The sequence below is a fragment of the Cyclopterus lumpus genome, chromosome 10, assembly GCF_009769545.1.
Source record: "Cyclopterus lumpus isolate fCycLum1 chromosome 10, fCycLum1.pri, whole genome shotgun sequence".
Classification (NCBI taxonomy): Eukaryota; Metazoa; Chordata; class Actinopteri; order Perciformes; family Cyclopteridae; genus Cyclopterus; species Cyclopterus lumpus.
The window spans coordinates 21,586,317-21,609,256 of NC_046975.1; the positions used below are offsets into that span (position 1 = coordinate 21,586,317).

The following is a 22,940-nucleotide window of genomic DNA, read 5'->3' on the forward strand; positions in this document are numbered from 1 at the left end:
GCTGTATTCACAGGTTTACCATACTGATGATGATAATTTCTGATATCTGATTAAAGCGGCCCTCGGAGGGAAATTCCAGACCAGCAGTTTGTTCATCTGTGGTAGAAGAGATGGAAGAACTGTAGCTCTCTCTTCAGGGGAAGGGATGGTACTGCTGAGACCGTACAACGTTGGATTCCTCTGTTAACCTGCGTGCATTAAAGCTTAAGAAAACTCTTCCCATCTTAATTATGTAAGAGCAAACTAAATGGCTCACAGAGCAGGCTATGAAATATGTATGAAATGGTACAAACACAACTTTCACTGGTGCACAAACCTGTTTTACGACATATGGACGTGGGGAAAGTACACTGATAACTCACTGGTCATATATTTGTAATTATTTTTGTTTACTTGTATATAATCTACTTGCATCACTTAATATTACTGTCTGATATTAATGATATAATGAATGTGAAAATGATTTTAATAAATGAATGAACATTATTCTCAATTATTTTGTGTCGATAAGCTTGTTTTTATTTCTCCGTCTCGATGAAAGAAGAGAAAAAAAATCATGCAAAATAGTCAAATGAGTTTTTTTAAGTGTTATTTGACAGCAGAAGAGCAGCAATGTTGAAAATAACTGTCGATATGTGTTTTTATTCATCTTCATCATGGTCATCAATAAATAGTGGAATCACCTGCTATTCCGCATTTGGCCTCTCGGTGTCACTGTTGCTTAAATTAAACAGACCACCGAGTTCAATCGGTGGCTTTCTCCTCCAGGGACATCTGGCTTGTTTCAAGATAGGTTCAGGTCATTTTATCTTTTGCACACTGTACTAACAGAAGGTTTAAAACACTAAGAAGTGAAGTTATCATAAAAGCAGGCCGCACTATCGACCGAAACAGATTATTTTTTAGTCCCGATATCTCAACGAAAGTCTAGCGTTCACAAGTTTAAACACACTTTCAAGTTTTCAGTATTTACACATTGCTTGATGTAAAATCTACAAACTAAAACAGAGAGAACATAGTTGAGAAACTGCACAAAACAGTGAGAAAGGATGGCATTATTTTATTTGAGCCAATCAGAATAATTTCCTTAATTTGATTACAATCGTGTGTGTGCGTGTGTGTGTGTGTGTGTGTGTGTGTGTGTGTGCGTGTGTGCGTGTGTGTGTGCGTGTGTGTGTGCGCGTGTGTAAGAAGGGGAGGGCTGATTCTGCAGCAGCGTACTGTGACTGCATGTTTACTGAGACTCTCAGCTTTCACTTGTCGGGACTGAAAACTGAAGTTTACTCTGAAAACTTAAGGTAAGTTTCATCAGTCTGTAATGATCCCTGATTACTAATCATTATAACTTTGTGTGTGTGTGTGTGTGTGTTTGTGTGTGTGTGTGTGGCTGCTACTTACTCCAATGCCTTATTTATTTATATATTACATTATCATTACAGTGAATTAAAATGCCCTTTATGGTACTTGCCTAATTAAATGCATCATGGTTCAAGTTATTTCCCTATTATGTGAAAAGTGTGTGTCTGAGTGGTCATATTGTAGTATTGTTATTTTTTCTTTACATTCAAGGCTATCTTTTAAATCTCAATGCACTGGAATTCTTTTGTCCTCTTTTTTATTCTGATGTATTCCTTCGCAGCTTGTGTTTATCTTCTATTTCATTGAACTCTTTTCAAATTCAATTGGCTTTTAATGTTGTCTTGTGTCTATTTTATACATTGCATTAATTCATGTGTATGTCCTAAAGTGAAGCACTTTAACTTGCAATGAAAGATGCTATTCTAAAAAATGTGCCTTTGGCTTTTTTGTCTAAAATATAGGTATAATAGGGAATTATAAAGATTCTTTTTAAGAAGGGAAATGTAAGGGATTGAAGGTTCTTTATCTAAATATTGATGTGTCCCCCTGCAGGGGGTTCCATGGCTCTCCTCACCAATGTCGCCATCCTGCTGGTCTTGGCCTGTATTTCCCATCAGCTGATGTTGAGCAGCTGCCAGAAGAGCCACGGACGCCGAGGACGAGGGGCGGACAGAGGACATCCCAAGGTCAAGCCGGGGCCGAGGGTGGGCCGCCAATCCAAAGGGGCCCCCGCGCAGCTCCTCAAGGGCAAAATGGTCACCCGAGACAAGTCCGAGTGCACCTGGGCGGCGACGGGCGACGACGTCTTCATCCTCGGCGTGGCCTGCAAGAAGGGGGACAGGAGCTTCGGCTGTGAATACGTCGCCAGGCCGGCTGCCTGTTCCCAGTACGCCTCCAACGTCAAAGTCTACTGGAAGCAGATCGCCAGGGCGCTGAAGAAGCACAAGAGCTTGTGCCAGGACAGCCGCGCCTCGGTCAGGGCGGGCGTGTGCCGGAGAGCTGCCGGAGAGGCTCATTTCCGTCTCCGTAATGCTCAGAGGAAGACTTTCTCACCTTCTGCTGCACCCGGAGCCGTCAAGTCCTGTCAACCCGGTAACAGGAAGCTGGCCGAGGAGCACTGCAACGACTCCTGGTCGAGTTTCTGCACGTTCTTTTTCACCATGGTGCAGGATTATGACTGCTGACAATGTATTCAGCTCTCTGTGCAGTAAAATCAACGCGTATCTTATTATAGTTTATTTAAAAAGGTGTATTACTCCACATTCCTCAGAGCACACTTTTTTTTCTATCTATTCGTTAATGTTCGATTTGTCAAATTTGGGAGACATTTACTTGCTTTTTTAGGAAAATACTTTTAGGCTTTACACAATGTAAGAACAAGAGCCTCTCCATTTGTCTTGACAGCACATCTTCATGTTATTTCATTTTTAAAAAGGCATTTGCTGTCCATCATACTCATACTTCATTAAAAATATAAACCACTCAAACAAAAGGAACCCCGTCTCGTCTTTAATGTCAAAGCTGGACTTCCGTCTTTTTCCCAAAAAAGAAGGTATTCGCTGGGAGATTAGGAGCTGGAGCATGTTGAGCATGGGGCGTTTAACCAGAGGCAGTGTAATTTTGTTTTAGAAATCCTCGGCCTGCATACTTTGGCACCGACAAGCCTCCCGAGTTCACACGAGCTCCACTTGCGAAACCAAAGTGGAGAAGGCAGCAGGGGCCTCGTTCGACAACGGACACCTCACCTGTGCTCTCAGATGAAGTAGTCGTTTTAGTCGTTTTACATGACATCAAATCAACAATATAGTTGCGAGGTTTTCACAAGTTGGGGTTCACGAATGTTTAATAGTGAAATGTGACCATTTATTTAAATAAAAGTATCAATGCCACAGTGTAAAAACACTTGATTACAAGCAGAAGTCCTGCATTCAAAATAAAAGTACTTAACTATTAGCAATAAAATATACTTACAGTATCAAAAGTAAAAGTACTCATGAGTGTCATACTATTGTTTTACTGCATTATTATCATTGATGTATTCATTTGTAAGCAATACTTATATCTTGCGCTGGTCGAGGTGAAGCTAATTTTAAATACTTCATATTCTTTTGGTAGTTTAATGTGTAACAAAGAATTATATGTTTAGCATAAAAAGTCTTAATAAATGTAGTGACGACAATATATTCAAGTACAAATACTTCAGAACTGTACTTATAGACAGTACTTAATGCACTTTACCTTCCAGCACTGCTAATGTTTAAGGAGGTTCATTTCAGGGTTTATTTCTATACGCTCATTGAGAAAGAGTCCCTTGAATCAGTTATTTGTGTGCATGACAAAATATTATTGTTTGTGACCCTAGGGGCAATCAGCCCCTTCAGAATAAAGCTCATCTATATTTTGGCAATTTCCAAAATCCTTGATTGGGGTTAATTGAAGCAAGAAATTCCTCACTTTTCCCCTTTCCGTGGTCCAGAATGTGTATTTGATGATCAAGTAAACCGGACAAATAGTTGATAACAGTGATGTGACATCACATCAGCATTTATATAAAATCACCAGCATCAAGAGCGACGCGTCGGTAACGACGTTCTCCAAACGGGCCGGAACAGATCAGCCTCGGGGGAACACGCTGTGATTTTGAGGCGAGAAAAAAAAAAAAGGCAAATGGCTCTCATTTTTCCTCGATGATTTCATCTCCGTCTCCCGCTGTAACGTAACACATTTTACCCGCAACTGAAATCCATCAAACTTGCGACTCTCAGCAGGTCGCATTCTGGGCTCACGTGGAGGAACCGGCAACGATTAGAGGCGCATTCACAAAATAACTGCGGGGATGCGATGAAGAATAGAAGTGCATTTAGGGAGGAGGTTGTTTTGTTTTTTTTCTCACAAAAAAAAAAGGACGAATTTTTTGAAACACCGGCTGCTCGAGACAAGCAGCTTGTGTGCGATGTGATGCGAAGCAGATGCCATTTCAGAAATCTGAAAAACATTAACATGGATGCCCCGGCTCTGGACCTTCAACTTCTCTCCTCTGGCTCTACCGACTTCCTCTCTGGCACTGACTTAGTGGATTCCTACAACCAGTCCCTGAGCAGTCTTCTGGACCTTCACGCCCCCATAAAATCCAGGTCAGTCTCCTTCTCGCGCTCAGCACCCTGGTACACCTGCGAGCTGCATAAGATGAAGGCTGCTGGGCGTGTCATCGAGCGGCGGCTCAAGACTTCTGGACTGACTGTTCACAAACAGGCATATAGAGAGCACAGGAAGGCCTATGCAGAAGCTCTGAGAGATGCACAGTCCAAGTTTTATTCCACCATTATCAACAACAGCCCCGGTAACTCTAAACAACTTTTCTCTACTGTAAATCATCTTCTCAAACCGCCTCCGCTTGTCCATCCTGAGGCCACTGAGGATAGGTGCAATATGCACATCACTTTTTTCCGACAAAAGGTTGAATACATCCGCTCACACCTCTCTCCGCCACTGCTGTCCTGCCTCTCACAACCACCGACCCACCATCTGAGTTTGTCCAGCCTCTTTGCTCCTTCTCCGTTGTCACACAGGAGGAAGTGGAGGATATGATAAAAATAAACACACACAAAGCCAACCACCTGTGCTCTGGACCCTTTCCCATCAGCTCTCCAAAAGACAAACACCTCTGCCATCTCTCCATTAATCACCAAGATCATAAACCACTCCCTCCTGGCCGTAAAATATCCCATCTGCATTAAAAACCGCTGTCATCAGACCACTACTTAAAAAAAACACCCTGGATCCAGAAGTTTTCTCCAACTACAGGCCCATTTCAAATCTTCCATTTCTGTCCAAAGTTCTGGAAAAAACAGTTGCAGCACAACTTCACGATCACCTCAAAGACAATAACCTTTTTAAGAAGTTTCAGTCTGGTTTCCGCCCTGGCCATAGCACTGAAACAGCCTTGGTCAGGGTCACCAATGACCTCATGATGGCAGCAGATACCGGTTCCCCATCTCTACTCATCCTCCTGGACCTAACAGCTGCTTTTGATACAGTTGACCACAACATCCTCCTTCATCGTCTGAAATACACCATTGGACTCTCTGATAAAATACATAACTGGTTCACCTCATATCTGTCCGACAGAACGGAATACGTTACCCTGGGCAAAGCAAAATCATACACCCACAAGGTCACCTGCGGTGTCCCTCAGGGCTCAGTGCTGGGCCCAATTCTCTTCTCTTCACCCTCTATCTGCTTCCCCTGGGTAATATAATCAGCAGGCATGGGGTATCCTATCACTGCTATGCTGATGACACACAGCTCTATATAAGGACAACCCCCACTTATTCTGCTTTCCACTCTATAGCCACACTCACCACCTGCCTGAAGGACATAGAGGCGTGGATGAAACTCAATTTTCTTCAGCTAAACAGTTCAAAAACAGAAGCCATCCTAGTTGGCACACCACATCAGCTCCGCTCTTCCACCATCAGCTGTATCACCTTCTCCTGTCAAAACGTCCCTCTTTCCACATCTGTCACCAACCTAGGTGTTAAAATGGACCCCAAACTCACTTTTGACACCCACATCAAACACCTCTGCAAGACAGCTTTCTATCACCTCAGGAACATCTTAAAAATGTTCTTGTTTTATTTTTCTGCTCTGTAGCACTTTGAGGTTGTATATATAAAGTGCAATACAAATAAAATGTATTATTATTATATTATTATGCTCGGGGAAGAAAAACGACAAAAAAACACCAATGAATTAAAATAATTTGGTTAACTGACAGAGTTCAAAAATAGTTTCACATTATGCCCCCGACTGTCATTTCAAATGCAACAACCCACGGAAAACAAATATTACGAAGGACATGTGACAAAAGAACATAAAGTAATAGTATGTTAAATAAACAGTGTAGTGCATGTCCCAGTGAGGGAATTGTCGGGGTCACCAAGGCTAAGGGGAGCGTTTTTAGGTGGAAGAACGGCTGCTTTTCATGTTTGTTCTTGTCATCTCCTCCGAATAACACACACTGGGAAAAAAATTAATAAATACCTCCTAGCAGCTCCCGTTAGCCGATAACCGCTACACGTTAAAATGTCATTACTTTTACCAACAATTTGGTTTATAACAACAGAGGGCCCCCGAGGTGTTTAATCTCACATAAATCTTAAAAAACACACTTTTAAATGTGTGCTTTAGAATAGATAAAACAAGAAAGCTAATAAAAATGTGTGCTGTGTTGATCTCAAACACACATAAACCCCGTGCTAGTATAATCACCGCAAACGTGTTACCTACTTTGTGGCTTTCACCGCGATGCGACTACAAAGAGACAAACTTCAACTGCAGGTTTGTGACTCATGGTCTACGTAAAACTGCAGGAGCACAAAACCATGTGAAACAGACACCTTGTGACAACACATGAGCAAAGAGGTCAATTTCAAATGTTTCCAGCCTCCTGGGCTTTCCGCACCACCTGCGTCGGACGCGAATCCCGATGTGTGAAATTGTCCAATTTGGATGTAATTCCAAGAGAGACGCTCGGACTGGAAAAGACATATTGCTGTTGTTACGGGCGGTAGATATACAGGAAGTGACTCTTATCGTTGTTGATGTTGGCTATTCTTCGTAGGCCGAGGCGAAGCATCCTTCCCGAGTGGGCTGTGGATGTTGTGGACTTACAGGTGGCCTGACTGCCTGTGGCTCCTGATTGGCTGAGAGACGTGGGCCTAGCCTCGGTAGAACTAACAGTTTATTAGCGACTCTAAAGGAGATTTGTGTGTGTGCGCGTGTGTGTGTGTGTGTGTGTGTGTGTGCACAACCAGGCTTACACACTCCTATGAAAGGCATTTAAAGAGCTTTCAGCTCGGCGGAGCCATGATTACAAAGAACGGAAGGGAATTAATGAAACGTCACAAATATGACATTGTTAGCGTGAAATGAGACCGATTAGCGTGCTCCGCCGCCGGTGGGTCGGGACCGAGAAAAACCAGCATCCACCAGGACTCAGCATAAACTGGACCGTAACCTGGGGAAGGGGGGGGGGCAAGTCGCTCTTTCAACCAACTGAATCGGAGCGGGGATTATTTAAGTTTATTAAGTTATGTAACCGTCCTGAACTGTGAAAAAAAAAAAAAAAAAAAAGATGCCACTTCATCTCTCTTCATTGGAGCATGACACGTGCCACTGGAGGCTGGTTTACAGCATGTTCCTGCAGTGGAGACGAGCATCCAGCACAGAGCACCAGTGATTTATGGCCACATTAAGGCCGAGTCACTCTTACTGATTAACAAGCGTGCCAACCACCCAGACCGGAGACACGTTATGGCTGTTTTGTATCGTAGCACAAGTGAAGTGAGCATGTTAGCAAAAAGACAAATGAACAGGAGATTTGTTGTTGTTGTTGTTTGCGGTTGCATTGCGAGTGCGGTCGAAATACAATTAATAAACCGTACTCCCTCGATTAAAAAAAAATAATACTGAATCAGACTTTGTGTCCAATCAGGGAATTCCTAAACTCAGCTGGTTTATCTAATATAAAGCAGCAGCCAATACTGCACTTCATTTTCTGAATGCAAAACTTGCAGTTCATGCAAGTTTTAATTTGCATACATGTACTTAACCAATATTCAAGAGTTTTTTTTTTTTGTATAATCTTTAATCCATTAAAAGATGTTTGAAACGGGCGATAATGTTAATATTTGTTACAATGTGTTTGATTTCTGTTTTTTATATGTCATAATCTTGGTTGAAGACATTTAAGTATTAATTAATGAAAGTATTTTGCAGTTGAATACTTAGATTGGTTGAACTAATTCCTCATACTCTATAATCACTAAATATATGTACGTGCGAAGCATTCTTATCTAAAGACATCTTAAAAAAAACTAAATATTACGGGAGATTAACTTGCAATAAAAAAGCTCAGACAGCTACGCCTGTTTCCACCTGAACGACTTTAACCACGAGGTAAAGGTGACGTAAATTACAGTGAAATTGGACGTGTCTGCAGAGAGAGAATGAGCCTCTGAGGGCATGCGGGCCGATACATGAACACATTTTACAACTTCGACCTTCAGGTGTTCTTCCGAATAGGTCACGTCTTGATATGATGAACGTTATGAGAGGCTCGTCATCTGTTCATTCATTTAGGATGAATGTCAAGCTCAGACTGTTCTCACTCACATGTCACTTTAACTTAGCTTTTAAAAATCATAAGAAACTGGTGCGGTTCATGCAGAGATGAAAATGAAGTAATATTCGAATGTCTTCAATCCCAGCGACACTTTGATGGATTCATATCGCTGCAAATCCGCATTTTCAGGGACAAACACTTCTTAAACTCGGAACTTTGTATTAAATTCTAGATCAGACGGAACATTTTCAAGATCTGAAATATATCCGAATGGGCTGAATCACACGGCCGTGTACACAAAACAAGAATTAAGAGACCCGTAAACCAATTTGAATATCATTTTCAATACGCTGTAGTGTTTGAATCCTTTTCAACAAAAAAAAATTAATAAATAAATATTATACACCGTCTTTAGTCCCTGTGAATGTAGAGAAACAGTGAGCTCATTATGAACTGTGCTGCCCCCCTGTGGCGCAACCACAGCAGCGCGAGTTCGTCTCTCCCAATCTATTGATCCAAAGACCCAATTAGTTTGACATCAAGCCTCTTCACGCACACAAAAGACTGATGTCTTTACACGAGACGACAAAATGTCTCGCGGTGTCCCATTACTTATTAAGTCGAAAAAAAACCAGCTGTTCCATTTGAAATTAATGAGAGCGGGAGAGCCGTCGACATGTAAAGTTTTATTAATTCAACACGTGCTGTGAGACCAAACAGACAACTGCAGACATGAAAACTGAGACACGGCAAAAAAAAACTACTCGAAAATGATAATTAATTCAAACACCTACGATACGATCTAAACTGCACCTCTACTCATTATTGAGCCCTTTAAAAATCGCTAATATGAAAGAAAAAACTAAACGTCTTTGAAAGTCAATGCACGCTAACGCCTGTTCGTGCGCAGGTAAGTTAATTGAAGAAAGCCAAATTCAACCTGCTAACAAGCTAAAAAGTCAGAAAGAAAAATCGACAACAAATCAATAACCTTATCTCGGTGCGAGCAGCAGCAAGGTCAGTGTCGCTGGTGGATTCTCTGCGTGCTTATCGCGTTGTTGTTTTTTTTTTCCATTGCAGGTGATGATTGGAGCTGCGTGATTCGTATTGAACTGGGCGGGTTTTAAGCTGCGATTGGGCGGACCAATCCGATCTGAGCAACACCGAGCGCGACGACGACTAAACAACTTTAATCATTCGCACCACAGAGGTAGAGCAAAGCCTTCTGGTAGTCTCCAGTCGTGTCCTCCTGCAACAAACAAAAAACAACAACAACAACACGGACGGAAAGATTTTAATCCATCTTGTAAAATTCTGGTTTCTCTTTACTCGCTAAATAATCTCGATACATCAGAACATAGTTTGAGGAAGGCACTTAGTTTGTTTTGTAGATATATTATAATTTCAAAATGCTCAATGGGTATTTTTTCCAATGACACTTGTACGTCACGCTGTCTCGTTTTGTGCGTATGTGTGTGTGTGTGTGTGTGTGTGTGTGTGTGTGTGTGTGTGTGTGTGTGTGTGTGTGTGCGCTCCTCCTCCCCACATGTCCAAGTGTCCTTGAGCACAGACACACCGAGCCCCAAATTGCTCTCCATTGTCGTAAAAGTGTCCGTCAAACGATTGTAATGCGACGTTGTCTCCACGCCCTTCATGTCCACGGCCTCTATTAGCAAGCTAGCTCAAGTTAGCTAGAGCCGTATAACGCTATGAATACAGAGGCAAGCTACGTAGCGAGCTTTGGTTGTGAGATGTTTTACTTGTAACTGTATTTATTAATGTATCCATCAGTAACAATGTGCATTAATTAACATTAATTCGTCTGCATTCTTCCAAAATGGTTGTTTTTTGTTTTTCATCTGCAGCCTCTTGATATTTCAAAGTGTTAACTTAACTGTTAATAGTAGCATCCTGTACAGAAGACTTTTAAACAGATAATTAATGTGTTTCAAGCTGATAAAAACAATGTGTAGGTTATTGTAAATGAGTAGAATTGATTTTATAGAGCGTTATAATTAAAGGCGAACCCCGGAAGTTAAATTTAACACCTTTTTTCCTGCAATAATCCCAAATCCAATAGTAAAATCCCACTGTTTGTTAAATTGAGGTAAAAAGCGTAACGCTATACACTTAAATATTATGTTGGGGGAAAAAAACGTTTACATTTCTTAACCACAGATCTTATTTCAGGCATCTAAACAATAAACACGTTGACATTATGCATAAATACTGACTCACGACGCTCACTTTGCACCCTTAAGTTATTAAGTTATTGTCGCTATAAATGGAAGGTATCAAACAGTAGCTGTTAGAAAGCTGTTACAGCTGGTAATTATGATGCGATTAATATGAAATTAAGTGAATATAAACATGAATAGTTTCCTTTCTCTTAGCTTGCCGTGGCAGCAAGTGGCTGGCAGTTGTTAATGGCCGCTAATTAGCCTGAAGGGTGAGGAGGCAGGAAGCAGTGAAAACAATGGACTGGTTTCTTTTAAGTGGACATCTTTGACGATCCAGCCCATAAATCCATAATAAAAATATGGATTCAGTTACCTTGAATGGCAGACTTTTGGCAGGTGAAACTAATGACATTAATTATGGCTCTGGCTCACTTCAAAAAGGACCTGTAAGCCACGGCCATGGAAATTAAATACCTGTAAATGGGAGTGCAGCCAGGATTAATGTTATTAGTTACACCTCAAAAAAGAAAAAGAAAAGTCATTAGTATGAAAATGGCCTCACGTGGCGGAAAATATCAATTTGAAGGCAATTGTTGCATTGATGATTGCAATAAAAGAACTATTAATCTATTCAGTATTGGCCTTTTCTCCAGCAGGATGTCAATATCTCTTTACCGCAGGAGCATCTGCCCCCCCCCCCCCCCCCCCCCCTCCCCCTCCGGACTAATTCACTCTGGCTTGTGTGGAAAGCAGAGCAGCATCCTCTCGTCATTTGAAGTAAATAAAAAATCTGCAACTCCCATCGTTGACCCACATGGCGTATCAGCGGCATAACCGTGGTTTCACCCAGCTGGGCGTCTTAAAACATGCAGAGGGAAGGATGAGTTTAGTTTATTCTCAAAAGGATCAGACCCTTTCGGTGCATGTCAAGAGTCTGCGTACCTGGATGGTGGTGTGCAGAGACGCTCCGTAAGTCCTTTTGAAGCTGGCTCTGATGTCCAACATGTCCGCCTCGCTCCTCGACACCATTATCCTCATCAGGGTGCCGTCATCCGTTCCGGCGCGCTAACAAAACGCACCAACAAACCGCGTTTAGCAGCTTAACAGCGTAGAACATCTTTGAACCGGCTCTACGGCGGAAAAGCATATTTTCGTATATATTTTTGGTCCTTAAACGACAGTATTACTGCACAACTGCAAAAGTATTTCTGCAAATCAGTTTTTCAAAACGCACGCTGTTACAGTTTAGAATATAAAATCAATTAGTGGACTCTTTAAAGTTGGCTTGACGTGATGCACAGCAGCGCATCAATCTTCTCGCCTCTTAAAACATTCATTTGAACTGCATTAGCGACTCGACAAGCATTGCAACTGATTATGCATCTCAAATAGGTTTTAAGACTCCTGCCAATTGATTTTTTTTTTCTCCTAATGTATGGAAATTAATTAAATCCAGGAGAAAAAGCACATCTAAAAAAAACACATTATGGAGGAATTGCACATAGATAGCTTTGATGTAAACGTGCATAAACCTAATGTGGTTCTTTGGAGCAATATAGTCCGGACACATGGGGGGGGAAACAGCTCGTCTGGATTCCAGCGCATCTAAAGCTCGCTAATTAACACTTTATATCTCATGTGTTCAACTCGAGTGTAAAAGAAAAACGACTTGCGGTGGTTTTATCTCTCGGAGAGGTGACGCGACCTTCCTCGAGGCTCGTTGAACTGCAAGGCACCAATTAATATAGTTTTGCATTGTTTTTCAACCCGGAAAGTCTCATTTTGAGATGACAAAAGGAAAAAAAACCTCATTAGGAGGTACGGAGAACTCTCGTGTGATACAGTAAAAACACCGACACCTACCCTCATAGATTTATACAGGCCTTCAGCAAAAAACTGTGGGACGCTCCTGGCACATTTCACTGAAAAAAAAAAAAGCCAATTTCAATGTAATGTTAATCTGACATGCTTTTGGTACCGATTACTGCTGAAGTATTAACTCCTGCTCCCGAAATTAATAGCAAATAAAACAGAAATAGAAAATAAAAAAACAGCTATGTAATGACATTTTATTTATGTGATGAAAACGACGGGTTAAAACTCTACGTAGAAAGAAAAAAAAGGCAGCAATCTGGGTGGTGTGATCCGGATCCATCCTTACCGACGGCCAGCAGCAGGTTCTCCAGGTTCCCAGTGGTCTCCCCTTCAACGCTGTCCTCGATGTCAGAGCCGCAGAGCTCCTTGTAGGCATCGAACACTGCGGAGAATGAAGCAACGCCACTACGATAAACCCTGTTCGCCATATTTATAAGTCTGGACCATTAATGTATTTATGGTGACCAGAACATTTTGAGTTTTATTGCAATGGATTCTGCATTTTTATTGATAAATAGTATCGTCGCGTTAGCGCTAGGAGGCTTAATGGTCGAACACGTGTCAAACAGCTTCGGTGCCAATGTTAACAGAATAAATTGAGAGGAGGGGGATTTTAAAACGTGCCGTCGTCAAGACAACCTGGATGTGTGTTCGCCACGCGTTTAATGAATGGATGAATTACACATGAGGCTTATTTCAGTGGCCTCCCGGTGCCTGAAAACATTCCATTCCACTGTATTTTTTTAAAACCAGCTCTATTGATATTCATATTCATGTTCAGGGGACGTGACAATAGAGACAACCACCTTGAGGTGGCGAGCACGTCGTGTTTGAGCGAATGCAAAACGAGACGTCTCTTGATGTATTCCTCGTGCAACGAGTGTGACGCTGGATGAGAGTCATCGGTGTCCTCCCCTCGGCAGAAGTATCGCCGTATGGTTGTTTTGTGGTAAATTAATTTAAGTAAGAAGTTGGAGGATCTCACACATTATCTGTATAATTGTCACTGCAATCTCTTTTTGTTCGCCCAATGCTTTTATTTTATTTGTATTATCTATTTTACTTGCCCAATCCTCCTTATTATGAACGTAAACAACGAACACGGTTATTGTTCACAGATGTTAAGCTCGCAGCTTGTGGACGACTCCGATGTTTTGTCTCTTTTTTTTTTGGTCAAAGCATGAGATTCATAAAAAAAAATTACTTTTTTTCTTTTTTTTTAAAGAAGACGAAGCTTTGATTACAGCACTGCACGTTTTCTTTTATTCTCTTCTTCCCGTGTAAAACACTTTGTTTTAAAAGACAACCAAATGAAATAAGTTCATCGTGATGCATAAAACGTAAACATACGTGTCACTTTTGGCATCGATGCCGTGGGTACATTTTTGGAAGATGCTGGAAACGGACCCATTTTCCTCGTTCGAGGCCTCGTTTGCTTGCGGCCGAGCATGAAGACGCTCGTTGCTGCCGTTTCTTGAGTTTCTTGCTGCTCGAGTTCACCGACTTTAACTTTTCACTAACAAGCCGGAAAACACGTCTCACCAATTTCCTCTCTGACTTTCTCCCGGTTGCAGCGAGACACGGGGTTGTTGTTGATCACACCAATAAACGCTGCAAACACCGTTGTCGTTGTTTTTTGTCGAGCTCTCACCTCGTGTGTCGAAAAGGCCTCCTTTTGTTTTACTTCTTGTGTGAAGACAACAAATTGAAAAGCCAGAATGTACTCTCCATCTTGAGATTTCACCGATGCATTTGGCAGAAACGTGTTATTTAAGTCATTCTATCATTGATTTGAACATGAACCAACCCTGTAAATGCCGTGTGCATTATTTACGTAAAATAATAAACAACAACACCAAGGCAGGCTGATGCCATGCTGTCGTTCGCAAACGTTGGATCTCGCCCTCGACTAAGAAATCGCCCCACCTCCCTCACAGCGACGTTTCAAATGGCACATCAAGCCGGCTCACCTTTCCTGAGGTGCTCTGCGCTTCGGTTGCCAAGAATCGTGATGAATTGTTCCTCGTCTGTGCCAAACTTTCCCTCGCCGGCAGCGTACAAGTCCTGTATTAGCAAAGAGACACACGTTGACACTCTTTTGTTTGTCTCGATTCGTCTTTGTTATGAGAACTTCTGGAAGCCGCGTCCTGTCACCGTGCAGATGTGTTTGGATTGTTTTGTGGTGCAAATTGAGAAAAAGCAATTAATCTACACAATTGATATGTAATTAGATTCAGATCAATTGGGTATTTAGGTGGAATATTAGTAACTTTACTTCCATTTTATGCTACTTTATACTTTTACTTTTTACTCGACTATTTACTTTGGGTTTTTTTTATAACATGTGTATATGACAGTGCTATTCTACTAATCTAGTGTACAAAGTATCAAATTGTCTCCATTAAATGTGCTTACGTGTATTCGTTAGTGCTAAAAACTGAACAATAAAATATCAGTAATAATGTGAAAGGAGCCATTCTGCATGATGAATAATCCTTCTGTACTTTTACTGAAGTAACATTTTGAATTCAGGACTTTTACTAAAAGGGTATTTTCAGCGGTATTTCTTCTTATAAAAGGAACTACTTCTTGATAAAGTTTTACATTCAGATACACGTAACTTAATGTTTACAACGATTAGAGCCCCATTCACAGCTCGGTATAAATGAATTAGCAAAAGGTCTATTCGGAAAAACTAGATGTTCCATTCCCGAAGGTTGACGTACTTTAATTTAATTTATCCTATTGACTGTTCGTCCGAGCTTTCGTGGCCTTTAGCGGCACTTTGGAGAGCAGCCTCACGAATATGATCACGTCCTCAACGTGGTGACATTTCAAAGGAGACGGTGAAAGTACGGTAAGTCCACGACCTGTACAAGGTTTCTCGGGACCTTTTGTTGCATTTTATAAATCACTAAACTGTTACCATAATCATTTAAAGACATTGGTTGTAAAGAAGGAAGGCACAAGAGTTTCAAAAGGTCTCACGGTTGCATTTGTTATTTTTAAATGGCGTGTTCTTGCTTCTTACCTTGGCGTCTTTCTCTACGTTCTCCTCGTCTACTCCCTCCTCCCTGCTGCCCTTCACAGCCGGACAAATGACAAACAGGCAGGTAGAAACACAGACACACCGATGGACAAACATCAGGTCAGCTGTCAACGGAAAGACAACGAGCTCAGAGCTTTCTCTCGACCGAGGTAATCCCTGAAGATGACATAATCTGCTGTATCTCCCGGAACCGAGAATATAAAATTTTCTTTCCGTAAACCAAAACACTAAAACCTAAACCATCTCATGACACGTGCAACGGCATCACCGGAGGACGAAGGGAACTCAAGTCTCTCCAGCAGCGAGCTCTCTGTACCTGCAGGAGGATCACCAGCAGCCTCTGATAGTGACCTGAGGTGTCGCCGCAGATATCTTTCTCCAGCTTTCCGTTGAACTCTGGAGGAAAGAGGGGAAAGATCGCTTACAGTCACGAATGCTTGATATTGACCGTCGTGGGCCGTCCTCCAGTTCTGCAGGAGGTTCTGCAGGAGGTTCTGCAGGAGGTTCTGCAGGACGTTCTGCGGCGGCACGGATCTGATTAGTAGAGTGGTCTTCTCTTTTATCAAATAAACTGGCCTCTTGGCCTCCGGACCTTGTTGCCGTTAAGATGTTAAGAGTCATTCAGGTGTATAAGTGCAGTATGTTCATTGGCTTTGTGCACAAGGGGAAGAAGTCCTCTATATTAGCTTTATAATATAGATACTAGAAATCTATAGACAAACAAAAATAATGTGTCAAGATTTTCTACAATCAAAAGTTCAGCTATTTTTTTTGCATAATCCCATGAAACAATAAAAATACATATTTTTTCTTTAGAATTAAAGTGCGAGTTGATCTAAAATATGTCCAAAATAATACCGTATATGGGAACAAGTCCCCGCTCTAATACTTTCTTCTGGTGTAATACTGTCCACCAGATTTATTTATTTATGTATTTATTTATTTATATATATATATATATATATATATATATATGTATATATATATATATATATATAGATTTATATATATATATATATATATTGATTTATATATATGTATATATATATATGTGTATATATATATATATATACACACATACATATATATATATATATATATATATATATGTGTATATATATATATATTGATTTATATATATATATATATATATATATATATATATATATATATACACACATACATATATATATATATATATATATATATATATATATATATAAAAAAATAAATAAATAATAATAGAGAATCATTAAACCGTATAGAGAAATTCTTCATTTTGGTTTCCTTATTTTGACGGTGGAGTTAAACAGTTTCAACCCGTCGTGTGTTTGCTTTGTTTTCTCTCAATCACGTGCTCTTTTGCACCTGTAACTACGCCCAAATGTGCACCGACACACCCTGAAGTACATTTCACACAGAAAAACAAACAGCCTAACTAACATGCACAGCCATCTTGTTCATCTGCGTGTGTCTCTCTCTCTTTCACAGCTGAGCGACTCACCTTTCTTGTACGCTTTGACGATATCTTTAATCTGTTCGCCGGTCCTGGAGGCCATTATCTCAATCAGTACATCGTCCTCGGTCCCGGCTCCCTGGGAAACCAAACACGATAAGAGCCGACATGGATGTGTGTGTCCTCAGAGCAATCTTTTTGTCCCCCCCCCCCCCCCCCAGTGACCGGAACCGACCGAATCCATGTTGAAGAAAAATGATTGAAGAAAAACTGTATAAATTTGTCTGCAAAACACACTGAAGAGGCGGCTAGAGAAGGAAGACGCTCAGTTGAACGGCTTAAAGCAAAGTCTCCTCTCTTTGCTGTAATTAACCTTCCACAAAAAGAAAAAAGAAACGTCTGACACGCCAAACAAAGGGAGCAGGTGTGATGGGAACGTTGAGGCCGAGTCCTGAATGCTTCGCCTTCACTTTGATTGAACGTTTCCTTTGTGCTGGTAATACAGAAAGTTAATGTGATTAGAGAATAATAAGAACAGAAAAGAAAGAAAGAAAGAGGACGCGGGAGTTTGCTGAACCTCGACTCCTTTCCTGTAAACCTCATGAGCCTTTAGTGCGACATAAATAGCAGCAGGTGGTAAGTATGTGATGCCTCAAAGAAATAAGATCTGAAAGATCAATCATTTCTATAACTATAAAATAAATTGGGTAATAGATCTGCGCCTACAGCGCCGACAATTATGTGTGCGCAGATGGAATACGTCTGCTGGAGCGTGACGTGCTATCCATTTGAGCTGCATAAAAAAAAAAAAAAGGCGCGGTAGATGTGTGGGAAGAGACATCGAATACGCGACGCGGTCCCGTCGCAAAGATCATGAGGCCGCGTTGTATCTCGAGATTGCCGTCTAGAGTCGTCTGCTCACGTGGTAATATGTACATTTCTTATGAAAGTGAAAGCTTGCATGTATTTTTAGTGTAAAGGGGCGAAGTCCCGCCCCCTCCGGTGAACTATCAGGGTATCCCCGGCTCCGCTAGCCAATGTCCATGTGTCACTTGGGCAAGACACTTAACCCCAAAATTGCTCCCGTAGCCGTGTGTGAATAACTGATGTGCAGGTGGAACCTTAGCTCCTCCCATCAGTGTATGAATGGGTGTGAATGTGTATGAATGTGTATGAATGTGTATGAATGTGTTTGAATGGGTGTGAATGGGTGAATGGTGATAAGTAGTGTTAAAGTGCTGTGGTGTACGTACAGGTCCATCCAACCATGAATTACACATATGATGTTTGTCAATAAAAAAAATGTAAAAAAAATTTCAAGTCAAGAAAGTTGCATTGTGTCGTAAAAACTAGTATCAGACTGGGAAAATACGTAATTGAACCCAAAATTCTCGTAAGTGACGCCTGTCCCTGAAGCTATACGATGCCTGTGTGCTTCGTACCAGGATGTGATGAAACCAACAGGGGTCGTGTTCATTCTTTCGCTTCACGAAAAGAACTGCTGGATAAAACACACGGGGTGAGATGACCGTTACCTAGCACGCTAGCAAGCTAAGCTAACACGCTAGCAAGCCGAGGGGAACGCCGCGGTGTTGGTGACGTACATTGTGCGAGGCGAGAGATGTAGTTCTCTTCTCGGTTTTACACAAAACTAAATGGTACTACAACAAACTGGGACTTTCTTGACTTGTAAAATTGTTTTGTTTTTTTACATTGACAGACATAATATTTGTATTTCATGGCACAATTCAAAAGTTCTCTCTCTCTCGCCTCCTCCCCTTGTCATCATTTGGGAGTAATTAGTTCTTCTCTCGTTTACTGCCTGCTAATGTTTTCATTTAGTCACGTGACACAGCCGGTAACACTGTTTCCTGTACACATACACGACTACATGTCAGGAATAACGCACATTATATTATTGGGTTATAATTATTGATGCTTGAACATGAGCACTTTAATGTTGCGGCAGGTTTAAAGTGGAGCTACTCTGTTAGTTTGTGAATTGCTCCCCTTATTTTAACCTAACCTACAATAATATTAACGTAGTGGAGTAAAAAAGTACAATATTTGCCCCTGAAATGTAGCGAATTGAAGTATAGCAGAAAATGGAAATACTCAAGGTAAAATAGTACAGCACTTGAGTAAATATATTTAGTTCTAAATATCAATTTAGTAGCCATTTTAAATGCTATATGACCTCCTGTAGTTTTACAGAAGATGGCTATAAAACATTTAGACGTGTTTTAAATGGCAAATCAACACATGAAACAGGCTTTTCTGCCTCACAGGTGAAACTGATAACATCAATAATGGAGTTCCATCCGAGTGGGCCAATGCCAGGGCACTGGCATTACGCATGCCGGTTTATTGGCAAGGCATTAATGGAAAGGAGCCTTCATCCCTGTTTTGCCTGCTATGAGAAGCTGAAGTCGCTCAGACGACGACTGTCGGAACATCTGTGCACAGACACCTGAATGGGGGGGTTTTCGACTCATTTGCATTGTAAGACCGGCAATTAAGTGGAGCATCTGAGGAAATAATGTCCATTAGTTTACCTTGAGAGCTTTGTGCAGCTGGAGAGCGTCATATGAGGTCGGCGGGGTCATCAACGCCACGATCAGATCCTCAAACAGCCCACCGAGCTCCGATTTCAGTGCACTGACCAGATCCTGATGTGGTGGTGGTGGGGAGGGGGGGAGGGGGGGGGGGGGGGAGTGAGGATTAACGAGCAGAGCAACAGAAACAATGTTAATTCTCTTTGCATTGAACGTCATGTTTTGCGTAACTTGAATGCTTTTAACCGTTAAAATATAAATAGGCGTTAAAGTGACATTTCGCTGCATTGGCCAAATTGTTTAGAGAAATGAGGATCATGGAAAGAAATCTACCCGCAGAAAAGAAAAATATATTTTCCTTGAACACCCAGCTAATCAAGCAGCACATATTCCTCACAGATGGATTTATTGATTTCTGTATGAATGCACATATCGCTGGGGTGCTGCAGGGAGTACGACCCGAGTCAGAGTCGCAGTAAAGAATGAGTAATAACGTCTGTGTGTGTGTGCGTCTGTATACACAAAAATCCTAGGATCTACTGCGCTTGGCCGGTTCAATATACGGTCAAACACTCATCTCTTTAACAGCCCCGCTTGTGAGACCTCTAACAGGTGATCTCTTTTCTCCAGATTGCATAAATCAAATCACATAAAAAGCTTTTAAAATCAAATTCACATAAAAGGGTTTGTCAAAAGAGCAGAAACGACGCACTCCAATAGTCAAATGTTGCAGTGAAATGCAGCAGAGAGATGAGAGCGTGCGCTCTGCAAGAGACACGTGTGACACAATAGACGTGGTTTCTCTCTACCTTTTCAAACCAGTTCTCATTTCAAGTGTTATTGCAAATGAGTATAGTTTGAGGCAGCGTGCGTCTCTTGCAATCACCACATTTTATAGCGTGTAATAGAAGAAATGATACCAAAAAAAAAACAAATTGGCCCATGTTGATAAAACACTGCAATATTCAGAGATATTTTATATTTTCCAGATCTTCTGATGTACCTTGTTTTTTTTTTTCCCTCAAGTTTGCTCATCTATTTATATACTTCAGGGTGCACACGCATTTGCTTTTAATAACTTCCACAGAAAAGCAAATTAACCTTCTTAATTCCACAGATGGTCATAAAAAGAACTTCACAGTGAGAGAAGGAGAGCGTAAAAAAATGACTTTTAAGAAGTTGAGTGGTCAGATTCTTTACTTAAAGGTACTACATAGAGATTGGTGTGTGTGTGTGTGGGGGGGGGATAGAAAATACTTTGTTTACTGCTATATTAATGTTTGGGAATCTCTTATATTGCACCTAAGTAGCAATAAAACAATGCAGAAAAAAAAGTCCTTCATATGTAGAATAAACAGAAGCAATATAAGCAAAATATTCTTTCAAGTGTTGAAAGTAAAAGTACTTGTTCTGCAGGGAAAGAAAATGGCTCCTGTGATTGTGTTTTAGTTTGGTCTTTTAAAGGTGTGTGTGTTACTGCCTCAGTCCAATAAAGGGATGCTGGATAGATAAACGTGCACTTTAGGAGCGCTCTCTGTGCCTTTGAGCCTCATCCAGGTGACATTGAATGAGGAGGACGCAGCGAGACGAGCGACGTGACCTCGAAACCTTTCACCGGCAGTGTGACCGTCGGTCGTCATCGGCTCCGTTTGGTTCCCAGCGGCTCGGCTTACCTTTCCGAAGGCCTTTTTGTACGCGGCCTTAATTTGCTGGCGTTGATCGTTGCTGCGTGCCGACAGAAGCATGAGGACCACGTCTTCATCCGTACCTGCAGGAGTCGAACGAGAACGTTACGTATCGAATACCCTGTGAGCTTCAAACAATCACATGTCTAAATTATATTTTAAAACCCATCATCTAACAGAAGCATGCTCTCCATAGGAAAGCCTAAATTGAGAATAATTTACAGCTTGAAGCCCGGCTGATCTGTAATGAGAGTGCTGACTATCAACAGATGTTGGGTAATCACTTTTCCTCTTATAAAACGCTGCATAGTTACCGTACTCTTATTGTGAAAGGACGACACTGACAATGAAAGAATAGGAGATAACAGGTTGTCAGTAAGGTTGTTTTTTTTTAGCAGGAGAAGCATCATCCGTTTTAATGGCCACACCTTTGAATTAATGGCCGTCCTCGACCCATTGATTTACACTAATGACTGCAGAGCTGCATTTTCATTGCATTTTCTCTCCAATTAAAATAAGATCACTCGAGAGATGGTGTCAAAAGTCAAACTGTTAAAACGTAAAACTAAATTAACCTGAACAGCCATTAAACAAAGACATAAATAATGTGACATTAACCTTTAAATTATTCATCTCTCACAAATGGCCACCGGGTTAACAGACTTCTGACCTTTCGTTGTGTTGGTTTGTGCTCTTTAGTGTCCTAGTAAAGCGTGTATACTTAAACGTAGCATGCTTTTGATAGCCTGAAACAATAAATAAAAATAAACCTGCTGTTGTGATTGTTGACTAATCTTCCCAGTGAACTTTCTTTATTGTATTATTTAAGTGTTTTACACAAAACATGATAGAGCGGTGGCCAAAAGACTTTAATTTTCACTTAAAATATGTCATTTTTCTTTGTTTGGTATCATAACATGCCCGTATTATAACTTTAGTACTAAGCCTGAGTACAAAGATATCAAACTATATTATAACCACCAGTCCACCGCTGTGTACACAATGTAGATATGCTCATCTTTCCTCCATGAGGTATCACATCACATGTGGCAGAACATGGTGAGTGTGAGTCCGGGCAAAAGGCAGACAGCACTGACCGATTCCTTTCATGGCTTTATTGAGGATGTTGGCGTCGTGTTCGGCGTCGAAGTTGACGAAAGGTCTCACGCTGCCTCTGTACGACTGTGAGGGAAGAGAGAGCAAAAACAAACAAAAACAAACAAATGTATATATATATATATATATATATATATATATATATATATATATATATAACTTCTTAGGTTTCTTTGCTGCTAGAAACATTTCATTGCATGTCTCCAATGTAGACGAGAAACTTTCGAAAAAAACGTAATGAAGCGTTTTCTGCACATCTCAATTTAAAGGGCCGGCGTGTAGAATTTAGCAACCAATTAAAAACATTCATGTAGGAGAACTACGGTGGCTGACATGAAAACGCAAATGGCTTTCTCTAGAGGTAATGTTTGGTTTGTCCATTCTGGGCTACTGTAGAAACAATCATTGACCTATATATATATATATATACATATATATATATATATATATATATATATATATATATATATATACATATATATATATACACATATATGGCAATCGTTGTTTGTACAATATCTATATATATATATATGGCA

General features: G+C 40.9%; 2 protein-coding genes across 2 annotated transcripts; one reads left to right on the forward strand and one right to left on the reverse strand.

Moving 5' to 3' along the window:
• The first annotated feature begins 1,219 nt into the window (after positions 1-1,219).
• On the forward strand, positions 1,220-2,847 carry fgfbp1a (fibroblast growth factor binding protein 1a). The gene is made up of 2 exons (XM_034544051.1): positions 1,220-1,298; positions 1,912-2,847. The coding sequence occupies exon 2, from the start codon at positions 1,920-1,922 to the stop codon at positions 2,541-2,543; it is 624 nt and encodes a 207-aa protein (XP_034399942.1). The 5' UTR covers positions 1,220-1,298; positions 1,912-1,919; the 3' UTR covers positions 2,544-2,847.
• A 6,827-nt stretch (positions 2,848-9,674) lies between these two features.
• anxa5a (annexin A5a) lies at positions 9,675-22,488 on the reverse strand (the record flags this gene model as incomplete). Its single annotated transcript, XM_034543628.1, has 11 exons — positions 9,675-9,734; positions 11,608-11,730; positions 12,529-12,587; positions 12,827-12,922; positions 14,511-14,604; positions 15,572-15,622; positions 15,906-15,985; positions 17,094-17,184; positions 19,601-19,714; positions 21,274-21,368; positions 22,383-22,488. Coding segments are annotated over 11 exons (969 nt in total), but the record flags the coding sequence as incomplete, so codon positions are not given.
• Positions 22,489-22,940: the final 452 nt, after the last annotated feature.

Excerpts from the sequence above, each read along its gene's own strand:
- fgfbp1a (XM_034544051.1), top strand. The coding sequence starts at position 1,920 with ATGGCTCTCCTCACCAATGTCGCCATCCTGCTGGTCTTGGCCTGTATT.